Source organism: Sabethes cyaneus, chromosome 2 (assembly GCF_943734655.1).
Source record: "Sabethes cyaneus chromosome 2, idSabCyanKW18_F2, whole genome shotgun sequence".
NCBI classification, from domain to species: Eukaryota; Metazoa; Arthropoda; class Insecta; order Diptera; family Culicidae; genus Sabethes; species Sabethes cyaneus.
Window position 1 is genome coordinate 141032740 of NC_071354.1, and position 16911 is coordinate 141049650.

General features: G+C 37.8%; 1 protein-coding gene across 6 annotated transcripts in view; it reads left to right on the plus strand.

Moving 5' to 3' along the window:
• The window catches only part of LOC128738865 (motile sperm domain-containing protein 2-like), a 44823-nt gene that overhangs the window by 12230 nt on the left and 15682 nt on the right, over positions 1-16911 (plus strand). For all 6 annotated transcript variants that reach the window (XM_053834314.1, XM_053834315.1, XM_053834317.1 and 3 more), the window contains 3 exons: positions 559-708; positions 769-1110; positions 1178-1407. In XM_053834314.1, coding sequence (XP_053690289.1) covers positions 559-708; positions 769-1110; positions 1178-1407 — 722 coding nt within the window. The remainder of the gene's footprint in view (positions 1-558; positions 709-768; positions 1111-1177; positions 1408-16911) is intronic.

Sequence of the window (16911 nt, forward strand, 5' to 3'; positions counted from 1 at the left end):
TTCAGTGTTACGTCTGTTAGTCTGTGCTATGATCCTACTGATCGATAGTATGAAGTAATTTGCGGTTTCGTCACTAACCAGAATGACATTAGCTGAGGATCGGTTATGTAGGAGTGAGAGGGGAGCGAAGAGTGGAGGAGAGGATCCGGGAGTTTGATATTTGATGTTTTTGATATTATTCCTACTGCAAACAGCATCAGCGAGGGCCTCAGCTAATGTCAAAAAATCCTTATATGTGTGCGTGGTGGAATACTTCATGCCGCTTACAGTTATGTTTGAGAACACTACACACGGTCGAGATTTAGCCAATTTCAACGACGTCGCAATTTTTTAACCTGACCACGTCGGATTTCCGAAGCGGTTGTTTACAATTAACTTTGGGTTCGCTGCTTAATGAGAAAACACACTGCTGCTAAACATTACAGATTTGATCACTAGGAGCACTGCAGTAAAACAACTAGTGCATCTAGATATTAGATGATTCGAGTTTTATTTCATATTCTCGTCATTATGAGATTCAACCAATCTATAGAGATAATTATTTTATTTTTATTCCAGCTGGGGGATTTCATGAGAATGAAATCAATAAAATTTTCGACAATGATATATGGCTAACAAAATTCCTAGAGAACAATGAGCTTGATATGAAAGAGTCACTGAAACAGCTCTGGGATACCTGCGTGTGGCGAAAGACGGAAAAGATAAACGGTATGCAATCATCATTTATAAACTGCAATTTATGAGTAATTTACAAAAATACAATTTCAGAAATCTGTGAAGAAAACATTCGCATAGATTACGTTCACGAAGGTATAATGTTCCCCCGAGGAAAAGATATCGATGGAAAAACTCTTTTCATATATCGCTCTAGATTGTACAAACGTGGCTCCCGAAACCTCAACGACATGAAGCGCATGTTTCTGTATTGGTTAGAGCGATTGATTCGGGAAGCAAACGATGACTACATTACGATCATGTTCGAGCTTACCGATGCAGGTCTAGGCAATGTTGACATGGAGTATACTAAGTACATCATCGGTACGCTGAAAAACTACTATCCATTATCACTAAACTACATCCTGGTTTACGATTTGCCATGGATACTTAACGGTATGCATCGCTAAATTATGGTAATATGATTAAGATCATGTTCGACAAAATACATGTATTCTTTCAGCAACATTCCTAATTATTAAGAAACTGTTACCTGCAAACGCTGTAGATAGGCTAAAAAACATCAACAATAATACAATTAGGGAGTACATCCAGGAAGACAGCCTATTAGTGCCATGGGGAGGAACTGATGACTATAAATTCGAGTTCATATCGGAACAGAAAAGTCCTGAATTGCCATTAGTGAATAATAATTTCATCCTTCATAACAACAATATCAACAGCATCAAAAAGGTAGGTAAAATCTTCTTAGTTGCATAGTAGATAAATGACTTGATTATTGTCATATTCTCTAAAAAGCGTAAATAATAGCATTAGGTAGTGGTGTTAAACAAACCACGGGCGAGTACAGGATAATTATTATTAAAAAATATATGAATTTGCGTAGAACTTGTAAAATTGGTGCAAGGCACAATATTGTTCATTCAAACTACGATTGAGTGATTCCAATACTGCTACATTCATAATCTATTTTCGATTCGCAAATCTCATATCTACGGGTTTATATTTATTAGAGTGTGCATATATGACAGTTAGTTCTTGAACTCTCTCATCGGGACATTGGTAGGGTTGCCAAGTCTGAAAATTACAAAAACCGGCCGGTTGGTCCTGCCATCAAAAAATGCGGGGGGGGGGGGGGGGTGGGTGGTAGCAGCATATTAGAGGATTTGTCTGTAATGTGTAATGTGCGTTAGACAGTTTCCCGTGTAAATCATTGAAGATAGCTAGTTTTTGAGTGACAACTGCTTGCTTCTGGCGCTAGTGGACAATTTAATGTATATTACCGCCAGAAGCAAGGTAGTATCACTGCAAAACTAGCTATCTTTATTGATCCACTGTTCAGGATTTGTAATAAATTTATCAGAAAATTTAACAAACCAGGCAAAAAGTACAAATCCGGCTTCATACGTCGGAAAACCGGCCTTTTTGCTGGATTAACCGGCCACCGGCTTTGCAAGTGAAAAACCGGTCGGGCCGGCCAAAAACCGGCCACTTGGCAACCCTAGACATTGGAAAACAACTCGGAATCGTGCAGTCAACGTTGAGTCTCGGGATTAAACGGTACTACGAAGCTCTGAGCATCGAACGGAAGGAGAAATGCGGTCAGAATGGATTTGCTATTACAGTGAACCCCCGTTCGTTTGAACGATTCCTCATGCAAACTAACGGGGTTACTTTTTAATTTGAACAACTGGTAACCCGAAATATGCTGAAACCTGTGTAAACTGGTCGCCCTGCTCTTTGTTATTGTTTTGATGGTTTGTTTTAGTTGGCAGTTTCAAGCGCGAATATTGCATTCTCCGATCGGATTTCTATTTTAATCGTTGGGAAGACGAAAGTTGAAACCGATTAAACACGCTAGGTCAGTACAAACAAATCATGTTTATGTGCATTGTCTACATAAACAAATGATGTCATGTTGAGAATGACATTTGAACCATTTTTAATTTGCACGTCCTGCAAACCAGCGGGGTTCAAATTAAAAAGTGTTCAGATTAAAAATGGTCAAACGAACGGGAGTCCACGGTATTCATCAGGATCACAATGCTTCACTCAGTGATGTGGCCAAAAAGTCTGTCGTTCAGAGAGTCAAGAACCGAGAGGGACTGCATACGTACAAATTGCAGAAGGTTCTAAATCGTGACGAACGGCAAAGTACGGTGCGAAAGTCACGGGCCCGGAAACTGTACACCCAGATGCTGACGAAACCTCATTGTTTCATCACGGATGATGCGACTTACATTAAGGCAGACTTCCGGTAGCTTCCGGCGCTACTATTCTTCATCGCCCAGTAGAAACTTTCAGAGTTTCCCAAGAAAGACATGATTTGACAAGCGATCTGCTCATGTGGCAAACGGAGTGCGCCGATCGTGACTACCGGGGCTGTTAACGGGCAGATCTGTCTCAAAGAGTGACTACATAAGCGTCTGTTTCCTCTGTTGAACGAACGCGAAGACCTTACGATCTTCTGGCCGGATCTAACTTCGTGTCACTATTCAAAGGATATCCTGGAGTGATACGAAGCCAACGGGGTCACTTCCGTACCCAAGGACACGAACCCCTCCAACGCACCGGAACTAATCGGGATTCAGGCTCATCGAAAAATACTGCGCTATTATGAAGCAGGAATTACGGAAGCATCCTAAGTAGGTCAAATATTAGGAAGACATGGAGAAAAAGTGGGTTTCCGTACAGAATAAACTGCACCCAGATGTTGTAAGGACTGTATCGAAAAGTCTTTAGCAACATATATTCGTGAAAAAAAATGAAATACGATTATTATTTCAATTTTTGTTTACGGTTTATTGAAGATCAGTACGACTTGAAACAATAACATGTCCTACATTATTCAAAATATTAGGTCCTAAAGAATGAGCGCACGTTTGATAAAACTCCTCCCAGAAAATTCTGCACACTAGCTTTTGTGCATTTCCTGGATGCTACTGTACAATTTTTCTTGCATTCCTCTATGCTTTGGGAAGCTGTTCCTTCCCTCCTGACGATCCTCTTCATTATCGACCAGTAACGTTCAATTGATTAGAGCTCTGGACAATATGGTGGATTGACGTTTTTCTCGACGAATTGGATATGATTGTCCGAAAGGCACTGTAGTACAGGCTTAGCGCTATGTACAGATCCTAAATTCGGCCAAAAGAGAGGGGGAGACTGATACTGTTTGTAGAGGGGCCACAATTTTTTTTATAATTATTCATCTTTGTAAGTTTGAGCATTTATTGCACACTTTGTGAAGAAAATACGCATCGCAGACCATAAGTACAAAAAGCATGCCATACTAAAACTTTCTGTCCAAACTTTTCCAGCGCAAACATACAATCGGTATCGTCCACCACCTCGTCCGCCGATTTCGTGAAGAATTTCGGCCCTGGAAGCGCTTTTGAATCCTGTTTGACGTAAGTTTCGTCGTCCATATAGATGCACTTGTTGCCGTTGTCTATTATTATCCGTTTATAGTTACCGTGCCCTTATTTAGGCTCGAGATTGTTGCTCTCCGGATTTCTTAGAATCCTCATGCTTCTTGTATGTCCTTGCGGAGTTCCTGACGCTGGTTCACTGAATTATTGCAATACTTATTTTAAGTATTTTAGCCAAATAAGACATTGTTACCAATCAGTGTCGTTTAATATGACTTATTACTTCAGAATCTACCGGGGGCTAACTGGAACCAGGTTTTCTTCCGGACCAAGGCAGATCCTTCAAGGATAACTGTTCTTTATTTATCGATGATATTTTTCGCTTGTGTGGTGCACTTTAAACCGTTTTGTGATTTGGTTGATAAAAAACACCGTTTTCAGTGCACCAAGTGTGCAGATTTTTTTTCTGGTTTCAAGATCAATCCGAGGCATAGCGAAAAGTAAAAAAATAATCGAAACGAATCGATTGCATAACTTTTTTCTAGACATATAAACAAACTTTTGTTGGCGTGCACATAAAAATTGCTTCACCCATTTTTGAGTAAAATCATTTTAAAAGTTGCTAATTACTTTTCGATACAGTCCTTACAGAACTTTATGAGTGGTGTTAAGCGTAAGGTGCGAGCATACGGTTATGGTATTGAAGTTAAATGAAATAAATATGCCAAAAGCTTACTAATGGATTATATTTTATTATCTAAAAGTTTGAAAAGGATCGGTTAGCTAGGTAATTTTCTACAGCGTTTTTTTCCGTGATACAATTTGATATGTTAACACTCCGATAAAATCTGACACCGTTAACATCTCTGAAATGCCTATTAAAACATGGTTGAAAGGTGATTCTATGTGGCTGGGTAACCTGTTGGTGTACTGATGTCGGAAATTATACTGCAAACAGCTATTACGTATTGCTATACTTTCGGAGACGGCAAAGTTCATAAGTCTTTGGTCGTTTTCGTTCATTTGCTGGTGCGCATTGATTTATCCAATCACCGCCACCGGTTACAATTCTTCCTCCTGACCGACCAAAGCATTCTAGCTCCCAACGATGAATTCTAGATCAGATCTAAGGCAATAGACGTATTCTCGCTTCAACTGTGCGTAAAATTCGTCTCTATCCGCATCGGTACTTCTAAAGTGATGGCTCCGCTGATATTGAAAAGATGCTGAATTGAACACATATCAATTATAATTTTTAAAAAAATTAACATAAGCACGAATGCAGTATTTCTTTGTATCATAATGCTTATAGACCTTATAGATAGTAAAAATGATACCGATTGTTCATATACCACGCTTAGTATGAAAGGGCAAAACTGGTTTTCATAATTTCGTTTCGTATATCTTTATTAACCGGTTATTTGTTTACGTTCAGTGTTTGACGTATTTTTTTATGTTATGCGAGTAGTGAATTCCTAAAACGAACTTCGTTCAAAAAGACTATCAGTTTTGAAAACTATTTATTGAAATTCGATCGAGATCATTCAGACAATAACCCATTGTCTCGAAAAATGAATTTATTTTTAGGTAAATAATGTTCAAAAACCTTTCTGTTTAGTTCATAGGGTTTAACTCTTGGTGCTAGGTATCCTCAAAATGTTTTGAATCAAAAATGCTTAGACAGAAACTAAGCAGAATTTTATACAAAACTTTGTGTAACATGCGGGCAAATTATTACAGCAAGTGTATGAGGTTTTGTATCAAAACTGTTATCATGTAAGCTGTTGTATATTATTCACCTAAAGTTATGCGATTACAGCCACGTTTCGATTTTATCATTGTAAAAATCAGAGGGGTTGTATACAAGACACGACCGCATATATAGGTGACGCAGGACTACGTAAGTCTCTTTGTAGTGATAGTAGCATATATTCATGCTTGTAATCATTCGATTCTTCATGTATACATGCTAGGTATATGCAACATATGTACATGCTACATGCGTTGTATGTAACATTTATCAAAGTAGTAACATTGCATACGTTCAATTAACAAAAGATTGTGCATTTGAAAACAATTTAACAAAATCAAGAACACAAACTATTGCTTTCCTGCTACCTTACTGAAATTAAAGATTGTTTTTATTATCCATGGTTTCCCACGTTGAAGGGATTTTACCAATTCAATCCTATTTTATCAACAGCACATCTTTTCACTACACTTCTAATGAAACGGCAAGCATGAGTATTCATACAGAGTCGTATTATAACCGAACACTACACTGCCCATACAAGCATAACTGTCCCATATGGAATTTTATCGATTTTGAGAAAAGCACGAAAGTAGCTTATTTATATCCTAATTTATCTAAAAAACTTTAATTTAGACGGACTTTGTTCGAAAATTTTTCCAAAAAATATCAAACCTGAACTGACCCATACGAAAAATAAAAGCATGACTGTCCCATAATAATATTGTCCATTATAAACATTTTTTTCTGCCATCTGAGGCAACCATAAGGCATTATAGCTTTGATAAAACAATATTCTTTTAATTTCCACCTGAATAGGAAAAAAAAGAAATATGACAGTAAGGCTTATACAAATTTGGAAAAAAGTTTATGTCCTGGTCTCGAAATAGTGTTCAAGGGGGGGGGGGGGGGGGGGGCAAGGAAAAAATAATAACATCAAACCTTCAATAACTAAAAAAAGGAGAAGAAACCAGTGTATATTTTTCCAGATTAATACAAGTCCAATACAAAAAAGTTGTATAGTACTTAAATTTTAGTTCAAACCAAAACAACTTTCAAAATTTTTTGATCCAAGCACATAAAGTAAGTATTCGGGCAGAGATGAATCTACTTGAAAATAGTGGAGTGCTACAGGATCACCTTAGAGAGCCATAAACGTGTAACTTGACCTTCATTTGAATTTAGTGTTTTACTTGCATATCACTCGTTTAGTTACACTCAAGTCTTTTTTTACGCGGTTTGTTTTTTTTTTCGATTAATCGAAAACGCATGCGAAATGCAACTAAGGAACTATTTACAATCTACGTGAGGAATGACGAGCTACTCCCAAATGTATTGAGAAATAAATGAATGGTCTCTAAGTTACCCCGTTCTTAATACGCAAAAAACTAAACCGTGTAAAAAAAGTACTTGAGTGTACCTTGTATTTTAGAATAATCCAAATCTGTGTCACTTACTAGTTCTAAACTCGGTAACCACAAAACAGTATCGGAATCTAATCTCCTCGTAAAAATGGTAATTTAGGTCCCTAAAACTTTATCACTTGGAACGCATGTGCTATGCTACTGACATTTTTTAAGAAAAAAAAATCTCTGGTACCATTCACGTTTGAAACCGCTTGTTTCTTGGTCAACCTTTTAGTCATATGAATATCAACCTATTCCTCAGCTGATGCTGGCTCTCAATAATAACGTGTTTATCTTTGATATATTAAGGATGCAAATGCACCACTATCAAAAGCGATTGTCATTGTTTGACTAATAGCATTTGTCCAGTCCGGTGCTGCACTTTGTATGCTGGGAGTTGTTTTCCAAATATCAGGGCTTCTAGCAGCCTTCTGTCGAAGAACCTTGAAGAATGCCGGACATCGGCATAACAGGCGTTCCGAGTCTTTTTTTTGTGCCACCGAATCGACATATATCACCTTGCAGTTTCCCCATAAGCTCCAGATGATAGCGGTTTGGACAATGTCCTGTTATAAGATCAGCATAAATGTTTAGATCTTTCTTTTAGATCTTTCGAAAGCTCCAGGCTTTTGCGTACTATTGAAATGTTTGGAGAGATAAACTTTTTCGACTGCCTAGCAATGAAAGTGTTATTCCAATTTAATTCCACTTTCGTACATTTCCATACTAAAGCTCAGTAAAAAATCAATATGACTTAACATGGCTTGATTTGATGTAATGGTCGGGGCCACCGTTGGTCCCAATGATAATCACAACATGACAATAGTCAGAAAAGTTTTGAACAGTTCAGTGACATCCTTTCTGCATGCGTCCAATGCATGGTAAAAAATTGTATCTTTAAGTTTTTCGTCCCTTACATCCAAAATTAGGGTAGATGCATGGACACTACGGAATAAAATACCTATGACAGCAAAATATAAGCCCACAGCAATTCGGAATATCTCCGTCAAAAGTGGTAGCAAATTTCATTAATACATTGTTTAGTTGATTGATGCCTCAATCTAATTCGGTTCTTTTGAAGCAAGTTGAATTATAATGGAACAAAATTTAAAGTAAATGGAACCAGAAATCTAATTCCAAGCACCCCAATTTTTGGCGTCGGAACTTAAAGGGTAAGCACAATAGTCGCCTGTGACCTGTAGCAGGAATCAGAGAACATAGATGGTGTAGAATAGTTAATCGATACTAACGGGATAATTACTTCAACTTTGCACGAATTGGGTAATTTAGAGATGTAAACTTGTTGAATTGTAAAAATCTGCTTACCAATAAAGAATGCAACATTATTGCACTTTATTTTTTCACCCCTTCAAATTGCAAAAAATTTTGAAGGGAGGGGGGGGGGTGACATAAACTTTTTTTCAAATTTGTATAAGCCTAATTTGTTTTTAAGTTTATTTCAATGTTCGACCACAATCTTTTCTTAATCGGCGAAGCTTTCACTGGCACAATTTTCTTCGGCGGTGTCAGGGAAAAGAGTATTTAATAGAACAGCTTTTCTCTTCGTTTTGATTCCACGATATCCTTTATGCTGATGTTTTATTTCGATTGAAAAGTTTTCAAAACAATAACTAGTGCTGTTTTTTCAACAGCAGCACATACTTGAAGTTCGAAAATCGAGCTTCATCCAGTTTGCTGTTATCTTTAACAGCAAGGCTGCTCTTTTTGAATATTATTTCTCAAATATCTTCGGGGTATAGCCTTGGCTAGGATTTATAATTTGTGATTACGAAGCCAGCATCATTGCTTCGAAAAAGATCGGCGACTTTATGTCTAACACCGCGACGGCTTTCTTGTCTTCTTTAATCACGACCTTGAGATCTTGGAATATTATAGGAGCATTTCTGTAGGGCATACTTTGGCGTAGAAACTATCTTTCACTATGTACTGGCAAAAATTGAAAAAAATATGGGACAGACATGCTTTTATTTAGCAACTTGCGCTTGTAAATAAAAGCATAACTGTCCCATCATCGAAATTTCGAAAAAAATATTGCATTGGTGTTCAATTTAACAACAAAATTTATGTGGATAGTTCAATTACTAGTGTAACGTGATGTTTTTGTCGAATAAAGTAAAATAATTCTTGTATAATGACGCACAACATATAAATCAGTCAGCCACTTTCAATCTCATTTTCCCACGCTTCACGTTTTTCCATATGGGACAGTTATGCTTTTATAGGCAGTTACAGCTGTAGCACATTTTTAACACAGATATCAAATTCGCCGAGGTTTAATCGTCTCGCAGTAAAGAATTTGCGATCTGTTGGGACGCCGAACTTGTGTCATTTTTTCTGGCACACCTCCCTAACACAGACATCAAATTGGACTAGGTTTAATCGCGTTCGTAAGAAATCTGTTGGCACGAGGGGGCTTTGTCACTCTCTCTGGCGTACTTCCCAAGCAAGGACATCAAAATGGTCTAGGTTGAACCGCGGTGTTAAGAAATCTTGTTGAAATGAGGAAACTTTGTCACTTGTTTTGGCTTACTTCCCAAGCACAGATATCAAATTGGTATAGGTTTAGATCATCGTAAAGAATCTTCCAACCAATCACGAAGTGAGAATTCTGGTAAAACATAGGGACATTATTTTCAATTTTTCAATAGTTCAACATCAAGAATCCATACTTTTCTTTATTTGGGTCAATTCTTAGAAGATTTTCCGATCGATTGGTGTAAGAATATTGAAAATCGATCGGAAAACCGCTGAGCTATTTGCGCTCAAAACCTTTCATTTTTCGTGACGCTCGCATTTTTCGATTTTTTGGAATGACACCCTATCTCAAAACTTGCCGAAAGACGTAGTCCTACGTCAAAACAAGCTATGTGATTGATATGAGAGACAATCGAATACAATATTCAAACATGGCATCACAAGAAAAGTGAGATTTTTTTAAGTCTTAAATATAAGAAGTTTTGAAAGCGCCAACGTCTAAAAAACACACAAATCAGTTTTCTCGGTCATAAAATTGGATCATCGCTGTATTCAGATAGTAAAAGCCCAATTCTCTCAGCATTTAACCGCGAAGAGAAGTAAACATCAGACGCCAGGAGAACTGAGCACGCGCGTGTAAGCACGTGGATCGTGAACCGGCATAGCGGCCAGCCCATACAAACGTGCACCCCATCATCGCCATCGTCATAACAATTTCGGCTTGTTTAGTCGCTTTCGTACCGTCGACGGTCGCTGCACGCCGTTAGCCATTTACCCACCGAATCAAAGTGCGGTTATTGAAGTTCAGTGGCCTTATGCTCGCGCGGTATTTGAATGTGCTCATTGTACCCGTTTGCTGGTTCAGTTATATTTACCATTCTATCGCTGCATTCCACCGATTTTAGCCAAAGTGTAGAAGTGTGTAGAATATTTGGAATATTAGGAAGAAAAATCAGTGTTTGTTACGCATGCAAATACTGAAAACAATCTATCGATAAAAACAATTTAATCTGGAATTGATTCCGCACGTGCTTAAATTCAAGAGAAATGTAAAACACAACACAAAAATAATAATATGAGAAGGTGTCCGATCCTGATTTTCGCTGTCCTTCAGTCTGTATGATATATTATAGAAATAGGACGTTACGTGTAGCTATAGCTTATATGCATATGATTTAGTTATGATTAATACCTACTAGTGTATTGATGCACTGTAGCAAAATGGATACTACACCGCTATGGTGTGTTCAAACACGATCAATAGACTCCGAATCCAAAAATAAATATTGATTTCTAGCACTATCCCCGGCCTAACAACAAAGTGAAATTGCGTTTTCGTAATACTAAACATCTGAATAGCAGCATTGAACAGTTCAGAAGATAGTTGATTGTTAAGAGCACCAAAGCATGGATAAATGTAGCACATAACGAACTTAGAGGATATTTGCTGCTGTTACAGGTTCTTGGAAGAAGAATGAAACAGCTATGTAATACATATATGTTTACAACGTGAATCGACAAGCAAAAGAAATATACCATCCATGAACCCTACTTGGTAAAGGTTACTGAATACGAAAATGATTAGGGAGAGAAGAAACGAAGTGGGTCTTTGCGCGCTGCAACAAATCTGATAAACGTGTTTTGGTAACAGACTATCGGTCGTCTGAGCAAATAACCTAATCTTCAGCACAATGATTAGTTAAAAGAAAATGAACAGCAAATGCTGAGACTCTCGGGAGCAGTGACACAAATCCTGAAGAGCTCCGACTTTCGGTGTGTTATTGGTTATTGGTAAATCAGTATAACGCTGAATTTGAAGAAATTAAAGTTACCTCAAGACAGAAAACTACAGTTGAATCGAATAGTGACTGAACGCTCCTTTTCATCCTGACTATTTAAACGGAAAATGGCAAGGGTATGAAAGCATCTTTTCAATATATTATTATAAAATTCTGTTTTCAGTGTAGATTTATTACACAACGTATTTAGCAGATTACTAGTATTTTTTGGGCATACTGAAAAATTTCGTGTATAATTAAAAACAACGGTCGTGTATGTTTTGCTGACACCATAAGTTTGATGTTTCATTGCATCGTGAAAAACTCATTGTAAAATAGGTTAGACTGTTCCAGTATCAGTCGGTCACCCGCTGCTCTTTTATATTCTCATTTGCAAAGGAAATGGGTCTATTCACTTTCATTAGATATTTATCACCTTCTTGTAAGGCACTATTCGCAGTTAATTATATTTTCCTCAGAACTGTACATTCGAAGATCTGATCAACAAATTTGTAGCTATTTGTACAGTGTGATTCACCAGTTCTGCCACTGCTTTTGTGTCAGATAATTTTGAATGTATTTTCCATTTAAAGGGCATTGAACTGTCAACAAACTGATAAATATTGTTTAGATCACGACTAAAATACATATACCTAGGGTGCAGGATTGGTTCGTCCTGTCTACGGCGGGTCTTCATCTCTAGGGATGTGCGATATTTTATCGATACCGGAGGTATCGATATTTTCATTTGATATATCGAGTATCCGGCATCGATATTTTACCATGCGATTTTATCGGATATTGATACCTTTTCATCCGATATTATAGGTATCGAAAGCTACAAAAAGGTCAGTTTTTCACGCATAACTTTTTGCCAAATTATCGAACTCGCATTTTTCAGTTTTCAAGCTTCCAAACAGGCATGTCTAAAAGCTGAACCATACTGCATGCCGCATTTGAAAAATACAAAGTTTACAAAGCTACAAAGTTATTTGAGACGATACGCTGCTGCCGTGCCTGATAAAATGAACTGCACACTCAAAAAAAGCCAACCGCAACCAGTGTCGGTGTTGTCTTTCATACGCCGGTTTTTAGCACTTCGGTAACACCCGGGATTGCGTGTGCTAGCTTCATAAAAGATCCTCGGATATATGCTGGATGTGTGTCTTTTTGCTAGCGTTAGGTTTTCGTATTCCCTTATCTATTTCACTGACTCACACGGCCAACTGAAATAAATATGAAGCACATTCATGTGTATTTTTGCAAACTTGAGAATACTCTTCTACGGTGGATGCCGATATCAACGGACTGTTAGGTTAATTATTTCCTGAAGCCACCAGCGAACATCGTATTGCTGCAGGCGCAGATTGATTTGCAAGAACCATTTATAAAGTGAACTGTGAAGCGAGCTACGTATGATAATTTGCTTTGAACCGATCGTGCTCCTGAGCAGTTATTTATATTCTCTGCCTAAAAATGTGAATCTCATAATCCAGCCATGCCTTGTGTCACTCAAAATATTTCAGAAAATCTAAAAACTTTTTTATTACTTAACATTAGTTTATTAGTTTTTTCCGGATATATAGGGCTTTACCGAAATTAGCTGAAAAGAGAGCTTTCAACTTGGACCCCAGGACCAAACATTTTGGCTTCACTCAAATTATATGCAGATGACAGTCTTGCCAGCGCGCTGGCCGATATCAGTTAACTCGGAAATGTGTTAACCGGGGGCATTGAAAACTGGTGTTAAAAGTATGACAAATTCAACACCACCGATAAATTCTTAGCCACACTTCGAGGTTGTTTGCATGTATGAAAAAGAGATGAACTTGGTAGCGTCGTTATAGGAAACGGTACCGACTGTATAAGCTACGCTCGGTGTTTTGCCAATGTCTGATTCTAATTTGGAATTTTATTTTTTGAGATGTGGATTATCTTTAATATTTTCCCCCCTAGAATAACACAATGTGAATAAATAATATGAGAAGGTAAACTTATGCGAATCTAAATTACACCTAACACTTTTCTGATTATAGGAGTTAAGGGGGCATAGTACTTTTTACACCATATTTTTTGCCTTTTTTCAAATATTTTTTTCTCGATAACGCGAAAAGCGAATCGATTCGGGTTTTTTGCATTCTAAACATTGCACTTTATACTAATATTTACAATTTTGTTTGCATATGTGAACTTCTTTCCCTCTCCCCTACGGCTCCTTGAACATGATCATTCGAAAAAAACATGATTTGCGGTACCATGGATTGGAGCTGGTGGGCTTATCCGAATTGAAAAATTCCAAAACGACATGAAAGTATATTAAATTATCTCGTGTTTGACCCATCCTTTTTTTAAAATTCGAACACATAACAAAATGGCGGACATTCAAACATAAAAGTAAGGTTTTTAGTCGAAAAAATTGACTTTAAACATTTCTAAAAAATACAAAAATTGTAATATCAAAAAAAGGATGGGTCAAACACTAGATAATTTTGTTGGCTTTGAAACAAAAAAAGAATCATGAGAATAGCTTGAGTCGTTCTTGAGATATTTATGGTACCGACTTTCAAAACCTGGTTTCGAGAAAAACGACGTTGAAGTTTTTATTCGCTGTGTAATCGCTCCAGACATGCGCGGTACAAATAGCTGTAACTTTGCCAATTTTTGGAATTCATCGAAATGACTTGAAAAACATCTGGTCAAAATGTTAATCTTTCGAAATAATCAATAAAAAAAATTTCGATTTTTTTAAACTGAAAAAGTACTATGCCCCCTTAATGTAAGCATTTATGATGCTGCTTCTGTTGGAATATAACAAACTATGCAGCAAATCAGCGGGGTTTTCGAAACAAAATCTTGCCCGGATATTTTGTTGCATTTTAGACCAATCTATTGAAAAATTGTTTGAAACTGATCAGTTCTAGTCCTGATGTTTCTAGTTAAAAAGTGCCCGCCTGACCAATAAATCTGCAGCGAACATTGTCGAGTGGAACGTATACTGTATCTTGGAGGTGCGTAGATGCCGGCGACATAAACGAGGCAGGTGGCCGCATCGCAAGCCCGTGACGGATCGTATCTGAAAACTTTCTGAATATTTCGGGTTTCGATATCGGTGAATATCGAAGTATCGATATTTTGGTTGCGATATACTCATTACTCAGTATCGGATCGGTCCGATATATTGCGATACCTGATATCAATACTTTGGCTTTCGATTCCCATCCCTATCATCTACTTTCCAGACAAGAATCCAGCATTATAACCAATTTTGATGCGAATTACATTCAAACTAAACTCATATTGATATTTATGGATTTTCTCTTCGCTATTGAGGAACAGAATATGTTAGAAAATTACTATTTTTCACTCTGTTCGAAAAATAGAAGTCTTCTTGGTTTTTTCCTATCAGTTTTGACTATGACAAAGAGAATCTGCTAATCGCTCGGAAATTTTGAGCTGTGATTCAAGCTATTTCCACTTTTTTTATAGTAGTTGGGTAGCTCTTGCACACGGCTCAAAGAATACATGCATAGATTTTTGTAAATAATTGCTGTCTGTCCATGATAAACGAAAGAAATAACGAAGTGAATTTTCGTATGACGAACTACCACTGGAGCATGATAAATTGTTCCTCTGGGAAATGTAAGTTCCGAAATATTTTTTCGGTCTGAATGGGTATACAAGTACAGGCAAGATGTGTCCGATTGATCTGGTCTAAAAAACAAGAGTACTTGCAGATTAATTCTTATAAAAACTCGCAATAAGGTATGGATCGTGTTTACGTATGACGAACAGGGTCCGTAACCCTATTTAAGTCGTAGTTTAGATATTCATACAAAATTTAAAAAAATTACAAGCATGAATGCGAACCGTATTTGAATTGTTAATATTTGAATTATTTGAATTTGAAAAGATTCAAATATATTAACTCCTAAGGTAAAATAACCAGTTTTAAGAAATGGAGCACTGCATTTTGACAAAAGTGGCGTTTCCAGTGGTCGTATTCGTAGTACAGTTGTATTTCGAATTTGACACGGTTCGATTTTAGCATGGTTCGATTTTGGCAACAAAAGTATTCGTTTTTGGCAACACAAGATATTTCACATCCAAAAATATGCCTAAATATCAATCAGTTTCCGCATACATCCTTTAAATGACGAAAAAATGATGCCCTCAGTATGTTCATGAAAAAAAGTTATGTGGTTTCCTCCTCTTCTGTTGGGTACTCTCACCACTGCGTCCATTATTTTGAACTATTGTGGTATGCCCCATTGTTTCTTTTGCTGTACGCTTCAGGCTTACCTATCACTTATTGAGGAAGTGGTAGGCTGGTAGCTGGAGCGAGACAGGTGCCAATCAGGGATGACTTGGTTTATAAACCTTATAATCCTGATCGGCGACGCAAACCAGATCTCCCTAGGCTCTAGTAGGGTCTTTTTGAGATACTGCAGTCTGCGTCCTATTAGTGCTCCACAATTGCAGAGTAAGTGTTCCGAGGTTTCGCTCTCGGTATTACACAGGCGACAAATATCATCTTGCACGAAACCGAGATTCCGAAGATGATATTTACTCGGGCAATGTCCTGTCACCAGACCGGTAAACGTACTGAGATCTATCTTATTGAGACTCAGTAGCTTCTGAGTAACCTTAATACTAGGCATTATAAATTTCTTTGATTGTTTGAGCGACTGTACGGCCATCCAATTGGCCATAATCATTCGGCTCTCGCATTGTTTCAGCCCACTCTTCATCGCACAGTCCGAGATACCGCAGAATGGATTCAGACCTGTGAATGGAGAGTTAGAACCACATCTGGCTAGTTCGTCTGCGAGTTCATTTCCATCTATTCCGCAATAACCAGGGACCCAGTACAGGTTTACCGAGTTTACCTGACTCAGTAAGAGTAAGAGACAAATGCAATCCCAGACAAGTTTTGAGAAACACTTAAAAGCTTTAAGCGCTTTTAGTGCCGATTAGCTGTTAGAGAAAATGCAGATATTAGCATGTCTGTATTTCCTTTTGAGACAGACGTTTGCACATTCTATTATAGCAGCTATCTCAGCCTGCAAAACTGTTGGCCAATCTCCCATTGCTATAGATATTCTAGTTCTGGGGCCGTACACTCCAGCACCCGTTTTGACTCCCACCTTTGACCCGTCGGTATAGAACTTGATTGAACCAGTGCGGACGCAAGGCCCCCCTCATCCCAGACCGAACGTGATGGTTCGTTTACCGTGTATGGGATGTCGTAGTTGGTTCTAGCTTCCATCCAATCACTGTTCATTTCCGCAACTGGGCCAACAGGTAGAAGTTTCAGGATACTCAAGTGTCCTATTTTATCCCCGTCGAGTATTGTTATCCATCGTTTAAGTGTTAGGGCGCTTTTCTTAGCCTCTAACTGAACGTGTTGATTCAGAGGTAGCAGATGGAGAATAGCT